This window comes from Fukomys damarensis, unplaced genomic scaffold (assembly GCF_012274545.1).
Source record: "Fukomys damarensis isolate Sample0158 unplaced genomic scaffold, DMR_v1.0_HiC HiC_scaffold_17, whole genome shotgun sequence".
Taxonomy (NCBI): domain Eukaryota; kingdom Metazoa; phylum Chordata; class Mammalia; order Rodentia; family Bathyergidae; genus Fukomys; species Fukomys damarensis.
The window spans coordinates 35,517,366-35,538,614 of record NW_022900929.1 but is presented as its reverse complement, the minus strand read 5'-3'; the positions used below and the strand labels follow the sequence as shown (position 1 = coordinate 35,538,614).

Below are 21,249 nucleotides of genomic sequence, written 5' to 3'. Positions count from 1 at the left end.
TCTTAAGTCCTGTCATACCTGCTTCTTCAACATTTTTGTATTTTTTCCTTTTTTCAACCTGCACATTGATGCCAGATTAATATTTATGAAGGACAGTTTTCATTATATAAGTCTCCTCAAAATCTTCTATGTCTGTTTCTTACAAAACAAAGTCCAAATCCCTAATCTTGAAATTTAATCTCTCCAAGTATATCCACATCTATCTTTCTTATATTTTTTGCTGCTACTCCTTTACACACCCTAAATTTCACCTGAATCTTGCCATTTGTAGTTTTGGCATTTTGTATTTGTTGTTTGTGGATTTTCCAAGAGGATAGAAACCTGAACCTTGCACATGCTAGGTAGGCAGTCTGTTGCTGAGTTATATCGCCAGCTCTCCTGACCTTCTGTTTTCTGCTGTTTTTAACAAGGAAAGTGATTATTTTTGTTAGTACTTCTTATAATTCCAGCACAACAACTTGTATTATAGTTATTTTGTCCACTTTGTCTTCCTAATTAAATTGCAGTATGAGCTGGGCATGGTGGCACACGCCTGTAATCCCAGCACTTGAAAGGCTGTGAGTTCAAGACCAGCCTGGGCTACATAGTGAGTTCCAGGTCAGTCTCAACTACATAGTGAGACCCTGCCTAAAAAAAAAAAAAAAATTGCAGTATAAGCTCCACAGAGGCAAAATTTAGCTCTTAATTTTCTCCATATCCTTCAAAGTCCTTACTAGTATGCTTTGTATAGAATAAGTGCCTATGTATATTCTACATTGAATTGACAATGAGTACATAAATTCTATAGTCTTACATTATCCCATTCCTTATTTATTACTTTCCTTTCTACTTTACACTTAAAAATATAGAAGTGCTGAGACTAGAACTTCTAAACTACACCCAATAGAACCAAATTTTTATCTATTTATAGTCATTCTTCTATCTTTCTTTCCTGTTTTTAAAGCCAGTCTTTCCATCGAAGCTTTGTTTGGTTTTTTTGGTGTTTTTTTGGTACCAGGTTCAAACTCACCAGGCAGGCATTGTGCTCCTGAACTACATCCCTGGCCCTTTCCATCTAAACTTTGATTTCTTTTCTTTTCTTGAATTTTACAGCACTGATTTTCCCTTAGCATTTAACCTCTCCATTTTCATTTTGTTTATTTGTTTGTTTGTTTGTTTATTTTGGGTCTAGGGATTGAACTCGGGATCTTGTGCTTGCCAGGCAGGCATAGTGCTGCTCAGCCACATCCCGAGCTTTCCATTTTCATTTTATATATTTATTTCTCTCCCATTATTCAAAATAGTAGGCTGTGATGTCACATACTTATAATCCCAGCACTCACGAGGCTGAGGCCACCCTGTCCTTCAGAGTGAGTTCAAAGCCATACTGGACTATATAGTGAAGCCCTGCCTTAAGAACAAAACAGGGCTTGAGCCAGGCATGGTGGCGCATGCCTGTAATCCCAGCACTTGGGAGGCTGAGGCAGGAGGATCACTGTGAGTTCAAGACCAGCCTGGGATACATAGTGAGGTTCCAAGTCAGTCTCAACTACATAGTGAAACCCTATCTTAAAAAACAAAAAACAAAATGGCTGGATGCCATGGTGCAAATCTGTAATCCTAGCACTTGGAAGGCTGAGGTAGGATTATCATGAGTTCAAGGCCAGCCTGGGGTACACAGAGAATTTGATTTTAGCATAAGCCACATGGTAAAACCTTACCTCAGAAAATTCACTTACTCACTAAATAAATACATACGTACATAGAGACCAACAGACATACAAAAACAAAACAACAACCACAAAAAACACCACATTTCCCTCTAAGGTAGCACTGAATGCTCCCTGTTTCTTTCTTGTTCCTTCACTATTCATTGAACAGACTTAGCAAGTATCTACTGTGTGGTCATATACAGTACACAGTGCAAAGGACATGCTAGTAAACCAGAACAAACATTATTTGTGCCCTTATGGAGTTTCCAGTCCAGAAAAAAATATAAACATTAAACAAATAATTTCATGGTAAATTTTACGGAAGGAATTACAAGGTGGTATGGAGTCTTGTAACAAAAATCTGATCAAGGTCAGGGTAGCCTTCTCTCTAAAGAAGTATCATTTAAGCCAAGATCTGAATGATAAATAGAATTTAACAAAATAAAAGGAAACCTTTACACAGAAGAGAATATATGTCAAGTACAGGGTTTTGAAATTGAGGCCAATATAGCTCAAGTAGAGCAAAAGGGAAGATGATCAGATAATACACTTGGATGTATCACTAAGGGGCAGGCCTATGAGGCCCTCTGAAAGAGTTTTGAATTTTCCTAAGAACAATAACAGCCTTTAAAGGTTGTCAAGCACTGACTATGATAATAGAGGTTGGATTTAGTAGATTAAGAGGAAATTCAGCCAGGGCCAGAGATTTAGCTCAGTGGTACCTTGCCTACCAAGCGCAAGGTCCTAATTTCAAACCTAGTACCAAAAAAAAAAAAAGAGAGTAAATTTAACCAATTTAAGTAGTTACTGGACTGGCCTGGTTATTAAAAAGAAAGAAAAAGCAGCTTATATTAAGGGATGCTGCTATTGGTGAAGAAAAAGGTATTTTTGAGAGAAAAATCTAAACTTGGTTTGGATATGAATAGAGAAGAGACTTTTAATGACTCCTAGGTTTCAAAATCAAATTAAGATTTTAAATTATGTTCATATATTTTTAAATGTGTATCTGTTCCTACTTAGACCATGAGGGTTGTCTAACAATAACTATTTCATATCTACAAATTTTATATGTATCATATATAAATTATATATAAATAGAATAATATAGAGTATATGTTATCTAGGTTGTATAAATTGATATATACTTATATATAATCTATAGATTGTATAAATGTATTACATATAAATAGATTCTGTCTCAAAGTGGCCCCTAAGAAGACACTAGTTGAGATCACTGCTATATAGTTTAAAGTTCACTAATCTGCCACCAAAAGTGTTTGTATAATCATAATTTAGTGCCTTATTGGCAAGAAATGGTGGTGGGTGTTTGTGAAATATTCCCAACACTTCATTTGGGCCACGTTTATTCATTTTATCCATGATATTTATTTTTTGATTGATTGATTGATTGAGACAGGGTCATACTACATAGTTCAAATTGGCCTTGAAGTCACTCTATAGCCCAAGTTGGCCTTGAACTTGTGGTGATCCTCCTGATTCAGCCTCCCAAGTTCTTGGAGTACAGGTGTGCACCACTGTGTTTGGCTTCTTAGTAAATTATTTTTAACTGATTTATTCTAATTCATGCTGTCTACTTTAGAAATTAAGAGTTTGGAGGATGAAAAGAGAGACAATCCTATAGAAGAATGGCATTCTGAAATGAGAGCTGCAGAGAGAGGTAACTGCAGCCATCTGCTTTGAGTTTTTTTATATATTTAGATGAAATTAAGTTAGACTTTTCAGTAAGGCAGATTTGGGGTGGTGGGGGTTACCAGGAATCAAACTCAGGGCCTTGCGCTTGCCAGTCAGGCAGGCACTGTGCCACTGAGCTACAATCCCAGCCCAAGACAGATGATTTTTGTGACACCATTCTAATGTGTCTTTTTATGTTTTGTCTTCTTTTCCTAGATCTAGAAGAGTTAAAAGCTGAAGAGGAGGATCTTCAAAGGTCAGCTTGCAGCCCCAGTGTTAGAAAATGTACTGCTGGGCCAGGGAATTAGCTCATTGGTTCTACCACCTGCCTCACAAGCACAAGGACCCACGTTTGATCCCTGGTACCAAAAAAGAAAATGTACTGCTGAATTCCACAAAGTCAATGGCTTATTGCCTTTAGAGACAAGTTTAGGCACATGAATCTTAATTAGGCCTGACTCAGGGCTTCTGCTCCAAGATGATACTGTTCAAACTTGAGCACTGTCAGAATCCTTTTAAAAAAATTAAACCAGGGCCAGGGATTTAGCTCAGTGGTGCCGCTGCCTGACTCACAAATGCAAGGTCCTGAGTTTCATCTCTGGTACCAAAAAAAAAAAAGCACTAAAAAAATTAAACTAGGCATTAAGCTATTTTTTGTATACTTAGATAAATAGAAGTATAAAATGACGCATCTTAGGTCATGAATTAGTTCAACTATAGAACCAAAAGAAATTAAATATAAATCATAACAAAACTAATAAAATTCTAGTAAATGACATTAATTTTTTAAAATTAGTGTGTAGTACTTATAACAACATTATTTGACTAGTAGTTGTATTTGACTGAAATTAAATTGATAGCAGCAAATTAACTAATAAAACATAAGTCCTATTTACCTCTAACGAACTGAACAGAATCACGTGTAGGCCACAAACCTATGACATATCTCATTTTTAAGGTGGGCATCCTTAACTACTTTATGCTTCAGCAGAAATGAAAAAATAATGTCCAATAATTATTTTCAAGAACATGAAGCCTCACTGAGTCCTAATTTTAGAAATAATGACTTACACCTTTCCTAAATTAACCTATGTCTAGATTAATGATTATCAAAACAAAATATTACCTCACTGGGACCATCTAGCAAATAACTTATCATGGACCTTTTTATTAATCTGATAAGAACAGGTACTACACTTGATCTTAGCCAAAAGTCCAAGAAGCAATGGACCTTTTTATTAATAGTCCAAATTCCAAATTCTCTCACAAAGACCTTATGTTTCTATGAATATCTGGTTTTATTTGCAGGAACCTCTTAGAATTGGAGGTACAGAAAGAGCACACCCTTGCTCAGATAAAATTTATGCAAAAACAAACAAATAGAACTGAAGAACTACTGGATCATTTAAGGTAAGGAAATCAGATATCATTAGTTTATAGTATATCCTGTGCTTTAGTGATTATCTGAGCCTACTGGAGCAGCTGGTATGTTTTTAGTATGTTCCTATAGATTTCCTGGGTATTTTTTGTTTGTTTTGCTGTGATTTGTTTTTGAGATTGGATCTCGCTATGTTGCCCTAGTATGGCCTCGAACTCCTGGGCTTAGGCAATTCTCCTGCCTCAGCTTCCCAAGTAACAACTGCAGATGCACAACTCTGCCCAGCAGTTGATACAGGTTTTTAACCTATGGCACAGTACAGTGTCTAAAAGAGTTTATGGGGCCGGAGATTTAACTCAGTGGTTCTACCTCCTGCTTTGTAAGCACAAGGACCCAATTTCGATCCCTGGTACCAAAAAAATAAAAGTTTATGTACTTGACACCAAGGTGAAAATATAAGGGTGGGAGAGCTATGGAATAATGTTTGTTGTTTAAATTTCATTGGTACTCTTGATATACATAAGAATCACATTCATCAGGAATGTTATAAATTTAATAATTTTCACTGCATAAACTTGTTTCTTCTTTGATGCACAACTCAAGATTGAGTTCTTGCCTGGCATGATAAAGCATGCCTATAATCCCAGTACTAGGAAGGTTGAGGCAAGAGGATTGCCACTAGTTCAAGGCCAGCCTTGGCTACATAGTGAGTTCAAGGCCAGGCTGAACTACATAGTGAAATGCTATCCCAAAAAAATAAAATAAAAGATTGAGTTCTTATTTCTTTCAAAAACATAGATTGTACTTTGGCAATATTTAAATTGGATCATTGATTGTCTCCAAATCCAGTGGCAGGTGCTGTTAGTACTATTGGGTAGTATCAGAAATTCTCTTAGCTAGGATGGGATATAACTCAATTTATAGCACTTGCAAAAGAATACTTTAAAAAACAAAAAACAAAAAAAAGCAAAAGAATGCTTTTATTTCTGTTTCTCTTTTCAGTTCGTCTGAGTGGGAAGTCATTGAATGGAGTGATGGTCAAGCTATATTTACCTTTGTTTATGATACCATAGAACTCACCATCACCTTTGGAGGGCCAGTAGGTAAGTAGCAAATGTAGATCTTAGAAACTTTGTGAGACCCTGTTTCAAAAAATTAAAAAAAAAAAAAAAATTAAAGTCCTAGGGATATATAGCTCAGTGCGAAGGCCTTGGGATCAATCCCTAGTCCTGGAGGTAAGGGAGAGAATAAAAATAAAAACATGACTAGTGAAAGTTGCCCTTTGTTAATTATATTGGATGATAAAGTTTTGCTGCTGTAATAATGCTGAGTTCTTTTTTTCCGTCTTTGTCTATGATACAGAATTTAATAACAGTGATTCTTGACTGAATGTTTTATACTGCAGCTCTGGGCTGGTGATATAGCTCAGTGATAGTGGCTTGTCTGACATGCACAAGGCCCTGAGTTCAATCCCCAGCCCTGCAAAAAATAAAATAAAAGGAGGCCTTTAAAGTTAGTTGGAATTCCTGTACTCAGGAGTATACAGGTGTGTTTATTAAGATAGGTAGATTCACTATTGAGTGACTGGACAGAGCAGCTTTTTAAGAGTCTTCTCTTACTTGTCAGTTTGAACATAGCCATATTGGAACCTTAGGCTCTTCAGTCTCCCAGCCTCTCAACCTTATTCTTCTGAAAAGTTGTTTATCTCAATGAAAATCACCTCTGTCCAGGGGCCAGGGATTTAGCTCAGTGATTTTGCCACCTGCCTTGCAAGCACAGGGGCCTGAGTTCGATTCCTGGTACCAAAAAAAAGAAAATCACCTCTGTCCAGGTCCAAAATTAAGGAATACTCTGCATCTCCTTTCCTTCGTTATATATGTCCAAATCATCAAGTATCAGTGCGTGTTGTTATTTTTGTTTGGGTTTGGTTTTTTTGAGGCAGGATCTCATTATGTAGTAGAGGCTGTCACTGAACTTGCTGTGCAGCCCTGGCTGGCCCCGATCCTCTTCCCTTCACCTCCCAAGTGCTAGTCATTATAGGCATAAACCACCACACCTGGCTAAGACATACTGATTTTAATTTCTCAATATTCATAACTTTTCTCTAACTCAAATGACTGCAATTGCATTCTGATACAATTACATACTGATCCTTCCAAATCTTTTTTCCTCTCCTCCCTGTAGCTGTAGTGATTATTGAAAATCTGATCGCATGTGTGCTACTCTTAGGCTAATGATCAAAATGTCTTATGTAGCCTATAAACCCTTGAGTGAACTAGTTCCCCCCCCTTTTTTTTTTTTGCTGTCTCATTGTATCACCTTCTCTCTGTACATTACCCACAATGTACTTTTTAAGTTTCCATCATGATCAGGGTCTTTCGTGCTCAGAATTTTTCTGTCTAGCCTCAAGACTTTCATATCATTCTTTCTTTTCTTTTTTTTTTTTTTTTTTTTTTTTTTTTTTTTTTTTTTTTTTTTGGTACGGAGGATTGCACTCAGGACCTTGTGCTTGCAAGGCAGGTGGCGGAACCACTGAGGTAAATCCCTGGCCTCATCATATCAGTATTTCTTATATCTGGGAACTCTTTATCCCCTCTTCACTAATAAATTCCTGTTAATCCTTAGAGCTCAGCTCAGTCATAGTCTCAGGAAAGTTTCTGTGATTTTTTTGAAACAGGGTCTCACTTTTAGTTCGGGCTGGCCTCAAACTCATGCTAATCTCCTATCTCAGCCGCCCAAGTGCTGGGATTATAGGCGTGGGCCACCACACCTGGCTGCTGTGCTCTTTTTAATGCTCTTGGCCACATTTCCTTCTATTACATGTTCTCATTTTTTTCTAGTTTTCCTTATACTTTGTAATTGTGCTTTGTTTTTTGTTATGTTGGAGATTCATGCATGCCAGACAGTCTATTGAGCCATATCCCCGGTCCTTGGAATCCTGTGTTTATTGATTTAGTTATTAGTGTGTTATTAGTGTGTCCTCCTGAGTTATAAAGCTTCTTGAGGTATGAGTTGATTCCATCTGTTTTCTCATTATGGTAACTAACATAGAAAATTTTTAGCAGAGCATAGGAGTAGCTGATGCAGCAAATGAGTTGGTTGTAGAGCCAGGGCACATCTTGGTCCCCAGCCCTACCCCTCCCCTGAGCTACTTAACCTCTGAGGAGGGAACAGGGACTTTCTGAGAGGCCTTTGGACAGGAGAATGGCCACGTGAAAAGCAGTGGAGACTTATTTCTCAAGAGTGAGGGGTCACCCTCCACCCCAAAGAAACATGAAGCAGCTGGGGTCACTGGCAGTGACACTAAGCCAGCTCTCCCTAGCCAGGGTACTGAGGCTGAGAGGGAGTCCCCACTAAGAAATCTTCAAAAGGATGAAGAAATTCTATCTGAAGAAGGCTTTCAAATTAAGAAGCCTGACTCCCAATGGGGACCCCCCAGCAACTGCCTCGACTGGGGCCCGGGGCTGCATGGGCCATGGACCTGCTCATCTGCCACACCTACATGTGAGAACTGCACTCCCCAGCCCGGCAGTGGCGGCATGCAACCCCACGGTGGCCCACAATGGACTGGCTGAGGTGGCAGGAGGATGAGGACCAGCAAATGCAGTTACTGTCTCTGACCCTGAGCACCTTGAGGAGCTCCTCAGGCTGGGAGGTTGAACCCAGCGAGTATCAGAAGATACAATATGTCCAAATCTGAGTTCCAAATGCCCAAAATCATGAGACTGATCACCAAAGATCTGTCTGAACACTACTCCATTTATACGTATAGATATTTTATCCACTACTGGCCACAGCTGTGCTGCTTGGCCATGGTAGGGGAGGAATGTGTAGGTGCCATCCTTCACAAGTTGGATATGCACAGAAAGTTGCATATGTTCTAAAGAGGTTATATAGCCATGTTAGCTGTAGATTTCAAGTACCAGAGAAATGGTGTTGGTACTAACTTGATTAAGAAAGCTATATATGCTATGGTTGAAGGAGACTGTGATGAGGTTGTTTTGGAAACTGAAATAACAGATAAGTCTGCTTCAAAACTGAAAATCTTAGTTTTGTTCGAGAGGTTATTCAGATACTATTTAAATGGAGTTGATGTACTTCGACCTGAACTGTGGCTGCGTTGAGAAACTGGCATTTAGGAACAACTTCCAACCACGCAGAGTCGACCTTTTCATTCAGTGCAATTTGTACAGAACTGCTTTACAGGTGGATTTAGTAATTCCTATGCAGCTCTTATCTCTCAGTGTCTCATTGGGTATCACACAATATTTGTTGCACTTTGGCATGGCGCATTTGTTCTGAATTAAAAGAGATTATTTTAAACTTTAGGAGTTCTTTGGGTACCAACAAGATGTGCCAGTTGATAGCCAAGAATTGTTCATTTGTAGTCTGCAGGCTGGGGATTTAGCTCAGTGGTTCCTCTGCCTTCCTCATTTGCAGTCTGCTGATGGTGTTATTTACATAGTGACCTTTTTTTCACAGAACCAGTCAGTAGAATGTAATTTTTGTTTCTTAAGAAAGCTAATATAAATTTTAAAATTCTCTGAGTATACTAACATTTCACATAAAACCTGCCATAGTTTTCTGAAAGGGACGAGGAAAAAGTTTTGATTTTTTTAAATTTATTTTTAATATTAAATTTTCCATTCTTGAATTTTGGTACCTCAGTAATTAGAGAATGAAAAAATGTAGGGTGCGGTTTGTCTTACCGTGAGTAAAGATAATTAAATTTCATCTCTAGTTTTTGTACCGGGGATCGAACTCCAAACCTTGCGCTTGCGAGGCAGGCGGCAGAACCACTGAGCTAAATCCCCAGCCCCTCATCTCTAGTTTTTGAATGCATGCTGTCTTTTCCTTTTCTTTATGGCCTTTGCAAGCAAATTTTTTAATTTAAATTCTAAATTTGATAATAAATTATTTCAGGCTTTTTATAATTTGAATACTTTTTCTGGGTGACAGTGATTCACCTTAGAAGTCCCGTTTTTCCTTACAGTAGGAAGTTGAATCTGCTTGGAAAGTCTTTGAGGAATGAATCAAGAGGGCTGAAAAAGGTTGATGGAGCTGGGAATTGCTGGGTTTTAGATACACTTTTTTTTTTTTTTTTTTTTTTTTATTTTTTTTTTGAGTGAGGAAACTTTTGGAAAAGAATAGCAAATTTATGTAAATTGGTATGATTTTATTTATTGTTTTGTTTTTTGGTTAGGTTTTTGGGTTTTGTTTTTTTTTTTTGGTACCAGGGATTGAACTTGAGTCCTTGCGCTTGGGAGGCAGGCGGCAAAACCACTGAGCTAAATCCCCAGCCCAGTATGATTCTATTAATCAAAATATTGCAGCAACTTTATAGCTAGAAGTATTTTCCCCACTTGATTTGGATTCACATTGCTTCTGTTTCTTAAAATGCTTTACTTTTAGTTTATGGTCTTCAAAATAGATTTCAAGGTGCATAGTTAAAAAAAAAAAATTGAGAGGCCTGTCCTTCAAGAGAAACTGGGAGGAAGATGAGGGTGCTTCTTCTGCCTCTTCATCCACAGAATAGGAGCAGGATGAGATTGGTACCTACAGTGAAGAGGACACTGCCCAGGAAGAGAAGGCTGCTGTCATCCCTCAGAGCCAGGAGGAACAGGCCAAGGGGGCAGAGGCTAGTGCTGCCTTCAAGGGAGGAGACACAGACGAGCTAGGACATCAGGCTACATAGCCATCCACTCACTCCCTGGGGGCTGCACAGTGATCCTGCATCCACCAGTTCCAAGCAGAATGAGTATCTGAGGGGGAGCAGGTGTCCTTCTGAAGTTGCTGCCTGAATGTGCTGCTCTTACTGCTCTCGGTACCCAGAAAGGAAGGGATTTGTTCCCCCTTCCCAGCCACATTTTCCTCTTTTCCCTCCTGTGGATTCTCCTATCAGATGAAGGTGGCCCCTTACATTTCCCGTTAGGTTAGGAATATGAAATGCTCCTGTCCTGTCCCTGCCTTCTTTCTTGTCCCTACCAGCACAAAATTCAATTGCTAGCTTTCTCACCCCATTCATTTTCAGGTAGGTCTTGTTTATCCTACTCCTCAGATCCATGAGCCAGTAGTGGATGCTTATACTCCCACATCCTGCATGTCCAGTCTTCAGAGGTTTCAGTCTCTTGTGCTGTCATGTCTTCCTCAAATTCAGACTCCAGCTTGTGAATCAGCTGTGGTTTTTTTTTTTTTTTTTTAACTTGGTAAGCAAGTATTAGACTGTGGGTTTTTTTTTTTTTTTTTTAACTTGGTAAGCAAGTATTAGACTGTGGGTTTTTTTGTTTTTGTTACCAAGGATTGAACTCAGGCCCTCAAGCAGGTGGCACCACTGAGCTAAATCCCCAGCCCAATATTAGGCTGTGGAATGGGAGAAGCGATCAGAAATGTGAAAGAACTTTTTGTTGTCTTTTTCTCCCCATTGTTGTAAATAACTTTTAATGGCTAAGCCCCAGATTCGAACTTTTTTTCCCTGATTGTTAAAATCATTCTCTTCTACACGGTTTTACTGTGAAAAGAGAATAAATGTCACCCATAAAAATAAAAATTTTAAAAGAAAAAAAAAAAGCAAAGCATTAGATAAACTGAAAAGAATCAATTTGAGAGAAAGAAGAAAACTAGTCTAGAGAACTGAGCAGATATCCTGGCTACCTGTAATTCATCAGGACAGTGCTAAAACAATTACTTTTACTGTATTCATTCAGGGATAGGAGGTATAAGGGAAAATAGGCATTCCTGAAAAATTTACCATAACATAAAAGTTAAGGGTCAATGGGGCTGAGGGTTTAACTCAGTGGCACCGCCACCTGCCTCAAAAGCACAAGGACCCGAGTTCAATCCCCAGTACCAATCAAAAAAAAAAAAGTTAAGGATCAAAGAAAGAAGCCTTAACAAATGTAGCTGTGTTCTACATTTTAAAATTTCCTCAAGGGCCTACCAATTAATATAGTTGGGTAAGCTTGGTGTGGTGGCACATACCTGTAATGCCAGCACTTGGGATGCATCTAAATCACTTTTCTGTCTTTGCTGAGACAAAATACCTAACACCTGGCAGTGGGAGGAGCGGCAGCAGCCAAACAGCTCCAGAAGGCTCCCATATGCTGTGGCCTGCAGCTTCTGCACACACACATACACACACACCTGTGCTGCCACAAGGAAGGTCAGCTCCACTGAAGGAGCCCAAGAGGAGATTGGCGATTGTCAGCTAAACCTACTCCTGCAAAAGTGGAAATGAAGCCATAAAAGACAGTGGGAAAGATTTTTCAAACATCTAAATGAAAATGATAAGCTCAAAATTGGTCCTTTTAGCTCTTCATTATGTGATACACAGGGACTAACTAGCAGCATAGTCAACATGGCTATACAGCATGGTGCTTTCTTTTTTCTCTTTTTTTCTTTTTTGGTTTTTTGAGACAGGGTCTCACTATGTAGTTGAGACTGACCTGGAACTCATTATGTAGCTCAGGCTGTTCTCAAACTCACAGCAATCCTCCTGCCTCAGCCTCCCAAGTGCTGGGATTACAGGCGTGTGCCACCACGCCCAGCTGTAGCATGGTGCTTTCTTAAGGATAAATCTTCAGACAAAAAAGTGCAAGCAAAAGGAAAACAGGCTGAAGTGGCTAATCAAGAAACAAGGAAGATTTACCCACGGAAAATGGAGAAACCAAAAGCAAGGAGAGGGGTCAGGGATTTAGCTCAGTGGTTCAGCCACCTGCCTGAAAAGCACAAGGACCTGAGTTTGATCCCCAGTACCAAAAAAAAAAAACCAAAAACGAGGAGAGTACAGCCTCTGACGAAACAGAAGAGAAGGAAGCCGAATCTGATTAGTCACACACCACGTCTTACCAGGGCTCCTGTCTCCTAGTACAATACAAAGGAATATTTTTATCAACTATTTTGTAAATGCAAGTTTTCTAGCAGCTCTAGAAACATTTTTAAAAAGAGCATCCCACCTCATTGCATTTTTAAAGTATAAATGATATTTTAAGAGGTGAAATCATTGCTGGTTGTTTTTTGGTACAACCAAAACAGTGGGATATTGAATTATGGCAGGCTTTGACTATCTTAGGTGTCAGTTTAATATTCCATAGGTGGGGCTTAGTTTTATATCCTGCAGTGTGAAGCATACTAAATGGCAATTTAGACTCATAGTTATACATTTAATATTTCTTGAATATTTTAAATGACTTCTATTCCCATGTTATTTTTAGTAGAATTGTCCTAAAGAAAACTACTTCCTTATCATTGCCCTGTCAGAATTGTGTGTGTTCTGTAACACCTTTTTTGGTTGTGCTAGTCCAGTTTGCCTAATTTTGTTAATGTGCTGTGAAAGGTTGAAAATTTGAGAATGTAGCTTCTATGATATGAAATTGTGAATTGGTGAGATTTAAGTAACACTTCATCAGTATTCAAAGATACTGGTACTTAATCCTGTTATGGAAAATTTGCCTCCAAGCAGGGCGTGGTGGTGCACGCCTGTAATCCCAGCAACTTGGGAGGCTGAGGCAGGTGATCGCTGTGAGTTCGAGACCAGCCTGGGCTACATAGTGAGTTCCAGGGCAGTCTGAACTACATAGTGACACCCTGCCTCAAAAAACCAAAAAAGAAAGAGAGAGAGAGAAAGAAAGAAAATTTGCCTCCAAATTTGAAGCTGGAAAGTCACTGAGATAACTGAAAAGGAAACATCATTTTTTAGATTGTTCGGTACACATGTTATAAATTGTGTACAGAGTGAAGTGTCTGTACTGATCCTCAACACAATAAAACCTCAAATATGGGGGAAAAAATACCCAACACCCAATTAAAAGAGGAAAGGTTTATTTAGCCCACAGTTTGTAGAAGTCTCAGTCCATAATTGGCTGCTTCAAGGCAGAGTGGCACATAGCAGAAGAGCATTGCAGAGGAGAAACAGTTCATGCACCTATGACCATGTGAGGCTTTGGGGGGACATCTAGACCCAAACCATGACAGGAGGTTAAGGAGGGAAAATTTCTGTGAGTTTGAGGCCATCTTGGGCTATATACTGAATTCAAGGCCAGCCTGAACTACACAGTGAAACCCAGTCTCTGAAAAAGAAAAAAAAAATTGAGCAATCTTGGGGGAGTCTTTACCATATGCAGAGAAAAGTATGATTCAGGGATAAAATTTCAATTATCATAAAAAAACCCTAATATCAAATGAATAAGATTCTAAAGTACCGAGTGTTATATAACTTAGAATCAGATAGTAAAAAGAAATACTATTCTTTTTCTGGTTCTTAGTTGGTGTCCCTTTCCTGGAAAAGCCTCATAGGAAGATTGCTGACCTGAGTTTTCAGTCTTTGCTAGATGGTAAGTTAAATCATTTAAACCCCTAAAATATTGGTAATTTATAGGTACAAATTGTTTCTTGGTAACTCATTTACATACTAAATTAAACATAAGCAACAATAGTTTGTCCTTAAAATATTTGTTGGTTATAAAACTGCTCAGTGGGTTGGGGATTGAGCTCAGTGGTGCCACTACCTGCTTGACAAATGCAAGGTCCTGACTTCAGTCCCCCATATCAGAAAACACAAAATAAAACAAAAAAACACCTGCTTGGTTAATGTTCTAAATATTTAATTTCCTCCTTCCTTTTTTCCTTCCATCCTCCTCCCTCCCTCCCTTCTTTCCAAGACAGGGTCTCACTATGTAGTTCAAGTTGACATTGAACTCACTATGTAACCCAGGCTGGTGTTGAACTCACAGTGATCCTCTTGCCTCAACCTCCTGAGTGCTGGGATTACAGGCATGCACCACTATACCCTACTTATTTTAAAAGAAATTGAAAGACTAATAATAGCTATTCCCTAGTTTGAAAATTACCATTATGAGTATCTAGTCTATATCAGGCATATGTTGAGGGTTTGTGTTTATTTGCCTGTTTTGTTTTTTTAGGGTTTTTGTTTTGTTTTGTTTTGTACCTGTGATGGAACTCAGGTCCTTGTACTTGCAAGGCCAGCGGCAGAACCTCAGAGCTAAGTCCCTGGCCCATGTTCTTTTTAGTTTTTGAGACAGGATCTCTCTGTATAGTCCAGGCAGGTCTTGAACTCACTATGTAGTCAAGGCTGGCCTGAAACTCATGGCAGTCTTCTTGTCTCAGCCTCCCAAGTTCTAGGATTACAGGTGTGTGCTACCACACCCAATGAGCATGTGTATTATTTACATTAATGCTAAGGTATTATTTCCCATTTTATTAGTTAGGGAACTATGGGTCAGAAAATTTAAATGTTGTACTTAAGATCACTTAAGTAGTTAAAACACACCTGTAATCCCAGCACTGGGGAAACTGAGGAAAACTGCCTGGAGTTTGAGGCCAGCCTGGGCTACATATTGAGTTCAAGGCTGGCCTGAACATAGCAAGACCCTGTCTCAAAAGAAAAACAGCCAGGCATTGAATTCAGGTTTGTGTTGTATTTAAACCCATGCTTTTTCTTGTTTGATGCTGGGGATTAAACCCAGGGCTTTGTACATGCTAGTTGAGCCTTCTACTACTGAAATATATTCCCAGTTATAAACCTGTGCTTTTAACCAAGTTCTATTCTGTATGTGAGGCCAGGTGTGGTGGCACACACCTGTAATCCTAGTACTCAGGCAGTTGAGGCAGGAGGATCACCACAAGTTCAAGGCCAGTCTGGGCTACCTAGAGAGACTGTCTCAAAGAAAAAAAAAAAGAGGTAGGAAAGGAGAAATAAAAAGAATTAAGATATATTGTGTACATGTACCAACTCACCATCTCAGTGTAATCATTGTGTACTGTAAGCACATACTAATAAAAAAAATAAAAATTTTACAAAACTATTCTATACATGATAAAGGCTTGAGTTTTTGTAGGGATATATAATTGTGTTTGAAAATAAAGATATTTTGTCACCTAAAAGTTTGAGGGTATTTCTTGCTTAGGTAATACAGTATTTTTAGCTTCTTTAAAATACATGAATAATAAGAAATATACATCTGAATAATAAATAATACCCTGCCTTTGGATCTTTTCTTTTTCTTTCCCAGAGGATAAAGCTCCTTCTTCCTCCCTTTTGGTTCATAAGCTTATTTTTCAATACATTGATGAACAGGAATCCTGGAAGAAGAAATGTACAACACAGCATCAAATAGCCAAGGTAAAGTCTGATTAAAGTCTTTAAAGTTAAATTTGTGCTGTCTGTACCAAAAAGCAGAACTGAAATTCTGTGTATAGAGTAGTATACTGAGATGACATATATATTCAGTTGTTTTGCGGAATCATTATAACAGAGCCATTAAACATTGAAATATTTTTGTAATTTCACCAAGCCCCCGCCCCATTTTTTTCTAGATGCTTGAGGAACTTTCACTGGTAGTGAGCCATTGCAGACTCCTTGGAGAAGAGATTGAATTTTTAAAGAGTTGGGGACCAAATTATAACCTAATGGACATACATGTGAATAATACTGAGTAAGTGTGTTAGTTCCCTGGAGCAGTGATAACAAAGTATCACAAATTGGGTAGAACAAGAGAAATTTATTACCTTAGTTAGGTAATCGCCTAAAGTGAAAGGTTAGAAGGCCAAGATCAGGATTTCAACAGGATTGGTTCCTCACTGAGAAAAACCTGTTCTCCTTTAACGTAACTTCTAGCGCTTCACTGGCAATTTTTGGCCTTCCTTGGCCTATAAATGCATAATCCTGATCTCTGCCTTCACCTTCATACAGTGTTCTTTCATTGTAGTGTCTGTGTACAAATTTCCCCTCTTGATAAACACACCTGTCACATTGGAGTAGAGCCCACCCTACTCCAAAAGAAACAGCTTGACTAAATTTGCAATGACCTAATTTCCAAAGAAGGCCACCTTCTAAGGTATTGGGAAATAGGACTTAAATATACAAATTTGGGGGGATATATTTCCACCCACAACAGTAAGTAAGTAGTCAAGAATTGAGTAAAATAAGTCATTTTATTAATGTGCATCAAGAATAACAAATGGAGGGCCGGTTATTTAGCTCAACGGCACTGCACCTGCCTCTCAAGCAGAAGGTCCTGAGTTCAATTCCCAGTGGTGGTGGGGATGAAAAATGGAAAGAAAAAACCCATTTAAAACCTTGTTCTAGGGGCCGGGGATTTAGCTCAGCGGTTCGGTGGCCTGCCTTCTAAGCGCAAGGACCCGAATTCAATCCCCAGTACCAAAAATCAATCAATCAATCAATCAATCCTTGTTCTGTATAAAATGAAAATTGCTTTGATTTTTAAATGACCCATTTTGAGAAGATAGTATTGAATAAATGTGTGTAATAAAACAATTTACATATGCACTGAGCATGAGTTTTTTTAATCTCATACTTTAAAAAGATTTATTTAGATTTATGAATTGACATAATCATGGTTAAGTACAAATCTATATCATCTTTTAAAGCGCTTCTAAATTTTTAAGATAAGGCTTTTTTTTGGTTGTGAAAAGCTGAATATTTCTGTTGCCTTCATTTTCATCTTGTAGTTTATGTATTCTAATAAATGGCCTTACATTTAAAAATTATAAAGAAATATATACCAGCAAAAATAAATAAATCAAAATTAAACCTTATTTTAGAGTCAGTGCTTTACCTCAGTCGTTCTGCCACCTGCCTTGCAAGTGCAAGGTCCTGAGTTCAGTCCCTGGTACCAAAAATAATAATGATGATGACAATAACAATAAAACTTTGTTCTGGATGTTTTATCTTTTGTTCCATTTGATAAGGACAAGAAATAATGTATACCAAGTTTCACAAGCCCGTGTAAAAGGAAAATATGTTTGTGTTTCAGTCTTTTTTGTTGTTATTTTATATTTTTAATTGTGGGTCTTGTCTTTTACAGATTAAGGCTTTTATTCTCTAGTTCTGCAGCATTTGCAAAATTTGAGATAACTTTGTCTCTCTCCGCCCATTATCCATTGGTCCCATTACCTTTCACCATTCAAAATCACCTTGGGAACACTGGGTAAGTAAAGTACCAGCAGGATAAGACCAGCTACTTTTTAACATTTATTATTGCATTTGAAAGTTCCCTTTAAGTGGTCAGCAAGCAAATGGGTAGTGAGAGCTAAATGTCATTAGTTTTGTTTTGTTTTGGGCAGTGCGGTAAATCAAACCTCGGGCCTTATACATGTCTGCTAAGTTGTCAACCACTAAACTACATTCCTATCCCTGAGAATGTTTTTTTGTTTGTTTGTTTTGGGGTTTTTTTTTCTTTCTTTTTTGAGGCAGGGTTTCTCTATGTAGTCCAGGCTGGCCTTGAATTCATAGTAATCCTCCTGCCTCAGCCTCCCATGTACTGGGATTACAGGCTAGTGCCACCATTCCCAGCTGAGAATCTGTTCTTTAATGTCAGTGATCTTTATTGCTCTCTCCAGTGGATGCTAGAGACCATTGGTCTGCTTTTTTATACATACTTCACTTTTTAAATTCACCTACACTTAGAGCAGGGATCAAAAAGGAGAAAATTCCACATAAGCTTAACTCAGATCATAGGGAAACAATTTTATGGCCTTAATTAAAAATGGAATATTCATAATATCTTTTTTTTCAATTAGTTTGTGGAACTAGATCTATAAATGTCTCATAGATTGTGATCTGTTTTATGACTTTAGATACACTGCTGACAGATTGGGAGATGGCAGCATTTAGGAAAGCCTCCCTTAAATCCACCGGCAAGTACCAACAGTTAGAATTTTATAGCTATAGCTAAACAAAGTAACTGGCTCAAGCTGCCTGACAATTACATACAGAATTGGTTCTCAGCCCATATTTTGAAATCCCATTTCAAATGGACAGTCTGCTTATTTCCAGAAATGCCCATTAGTGCTTTCTAGAAACCTGAGACCCAAGGTCATGAGTAGCAATGAATTAGAGACAAGTATGTTTCCAGAAAAATTAATTAACTTTTCCTTCTTTCCAGCCAAGATGAAATTGCTTCCATTATATCTAAAGTGCCACTAGAGGACAACTATTTGAAGAACTTAGTCAAGCAAATTTCCCGAGATCTACTTCAGGATGCCACTTCTACCCCTAGGCTCCTGCACCACAACTGTAACAAACAGTAGTATACACACTTGGGATGTTATGTCATGATTTCCACAGCTGTTTGACCTTTGTCTTTAGATCAAAGAAGCCTAGTAAAATTCCTCTGATGATGTTACAGTTAACTTGTATGGTTAATTTTTAAATGTCTAGTCGGGACTAACCAAAGGCCTCAGTTAGCCTGATGATAGATACCAACTTGCTCAGCTCTATACTCAAGGTTAAGTAGCAAGAGGCGTAGGGAAAATCTCCTCTAACTAAAGTTGTGTTCTCTGTTTAGTACAAGCCCTAAGAGTAAATTTTAAGTATGAGGCGCTGTCACCAATAAACACATTAGCCGTTTTCCCATAGTTAGTGCTATGATATTTAAGTACCCTGAGTCCTGCCCAGCAGATATTTCTGTAGTAGAAATATGTCAGGTTCTGCCATGTTGGTGCATACCTATAATCCCAGTTACTATGCAGGCTGAGGTGGGAAGATCACACAAGTCTAGGAGTTCAAGACTAGCCTAGGCAACAAAGCAAGAGCCTATCACAATAACAACCGAAGGAAACATATGTGTCTACAAACTACTCATCATTCTTTATATCCATTTCAGAAAGTCTATAAATAAAAATTCAGAGAAAACAACAGCACCTATTAGAATGGTTGCCATCTTTTCTTGAGGGCCTTTCTTCTTATTCTATACTGTCAATGTTTTCTTGATAAGTAGTTTTTAAGGAAAAGTTAATTCATTATGCATCAGTACATATGTGTAAATATATTAATGTTTTTGTGTTTGTCAAGTAGAAAAGATGCCTTCTAGGCCGTTTCCATCTTTCTGAAGGACCACTTTACAGCAAGATTCTCAATCTTTTATTAAATAAAAACATTTCAAACAATATCTTTTTCAAAACACTGGTTTATGGCAATAAAGTTGCTATAGGTATTGGTTCCTAAAGCCACGCCCTCATACACAAAAATAAACATATCAATTGATTATTAGACAAATATGAAAAAACTTTGATAACAAGTCATAATTACGATATTTGTTTCTATTTAATCCTAAATTAAAATATATTTGCACTTTTTTGTTTGGTTTTGCTTTTTTGAGACAGGATCTTGCTATGTAATCCAGGATGGTCTTGAAGTCACTTTGTAGCCCAGGCTGGCCTTCAACTCATAACAATACTTCTGCCAAGCCAACACACTGTACTTGAATTTTTATTGGGTTTTTATTTTATTTGTTGTTTTGTTTTATGAAGTGGGGGTCTCTCTGTAGCCCAGGCGGATCTTGAACTCTTGGTGATCCTCAGCCTCCTGAGTGCTAGGATTACAAGTATCCGCCATCAACCCAACTCTGGCTTGCACTTTTAAACTAACGTGTTTAAAAATTTTTCCTTTTTCCTTTAGGATCAGATTAAAGTCCAATGAGTGGGCTGGGGATTTAGCTCAGTGGTTCTGCTACCTGCCTCGCAAGCTTAAGGACCCGAGTTCGATCCCTGGTACTGAAAAAAAAAGGTCCAATGAGTCTCATGAATGTTATCTTCCCTCTTTATTGGTTTTTACTTCTGAGCTATATATAAAAGATAACATGGTCTTTAAGCTTCAAATGTCAACGTGAAACTCATTTGGCACAAAAATCAAGACAGGTGTTTCTTATTTTTATGTCCTTTAAAAAAACTTCTAAAGTCATTAACATGGTATGGTTTGTTCCCCATGAAACTTTAGTTGTTGTTTGTTTTGAATAGGGTTTGGCTATGTAATCCAGACTGGCCTCAGACTTGCAGCAATCCTCTTGCCTCTTCTTCCTGAGTGCTGGGGTTTGCAGGTGTGCACTCTTTAGCTTTCTAACTGGAGCTGTTTCATATTTTTTTTGTGTACCTAAGGATTAGAGGGAAATTTTTTATGCATTTTAGTGACTGCATCAACCCACTCTGAAAATGATTTGGCTAATAGTGATGCTCTCTGATTTTTTCAGTTAGAAGTACATAATTGTGATATTTATGTAGGTATCTGTGTTTTTCTTTCTTAAAATATTGGTTATTTAAACTTTTTGTAAGTTTTTCTTTCATTGATTGGAAAAGATTTTTTTGCACTATTAAAATGTTTATTTTTTGAAATCTTTTGTAAATAGTAGCTCTTTATTATTGAGTACTTACTATGTATCTAAAATACAAGCCAAAGTAATCTCTGTCTAGGAACACACACTTAAATAAAAAATAAGATTCAGTTGGGCATGGTGGCACACACCTGTAATCCCAGCACTCTGTAGGCTGAGGCAGGAGGATCGCTGTGAGTTCGAGACCAGCCAGGGATACATAGTGAGTTCCAGGTCAGTCTCAACTACATAGTGAGACCCTGCCTTAAACAAACAAACAAAACAAAGGATATAAACAGAGGGCAAGTAATTATACAAAAGATGTTCTGGATATGTCACCTGGAATTGCAAAAAAAAAAAAAAA

At 38.0% G+C, this 21,249-nt stretch overlaps 1 protein-coding gene, 1 non-coding gene and 1 pseudogene across 3 annotated transcripts in view; 2 read left to right on the top strand and 1 right to left on the bottom strand.

The window, feature by feature from the left end:
• The window catches only part of Knl1 (kinetochore scaffold 1), a 74,999-nt gene extending 56,076 nt beyond the window's left edge, over positions 1-18,923 (top strand). Inside the window, exons 19-27 of one of the 2 annotated variants that reach the window (XM_010624686.3) lie at positions 3,292-3,369; positions 3,600-3,639; positions 4,692-4,793; positions 5,764-5,864; positions 14,022-14,090; positions 15,789-15,898; positions 16,093-16,211; positions 17,604-17,726; positions 18,684-18,923. In XM_010624686.3, the coding sequence (XP_010622988.1) occupies positions 3,292-3,369; positions 3,600-3,639; positions 4,692-4,793; positions 5,764-5,864; positions 14,022-14,090; positions 15,789-15,898; positions 16,093-16,211; positions 17,604-17,726; positions 18,684-18,828 (887 nt within the window). In that variant the 3' untranslated portion in view covers positions 18,829-18,923. Of the gene's footprint in view, positions 1-3,291; positions 3,370-3,599; positions 3,640-4,691; positions 4,794-5,763; positions 5,865-14,021; positions 14,091-15,788; positions 15,899-16,092; positions 16,212-17,603; positions 17,727-18,375; positions 18,441-18,683 lie in introns of those variants that run through there. The other variant, XM_010624687.2, reaches the window with a different exon arrangement.
• Positions 4,414-4,610, bottom strand: LOC117286658. The gene has a single exon (XR_004517815.1). It is a non-coding gene; the product is annotated as a U2 spliceosomal RNA (small nuclear RNA).
• LOC104862788 lies at positions 8,134-8,893 on the top strand (annotated as a pseudogene).
• Positions 18,924-21,249: the final 2,326 nt, after the last annotated feature.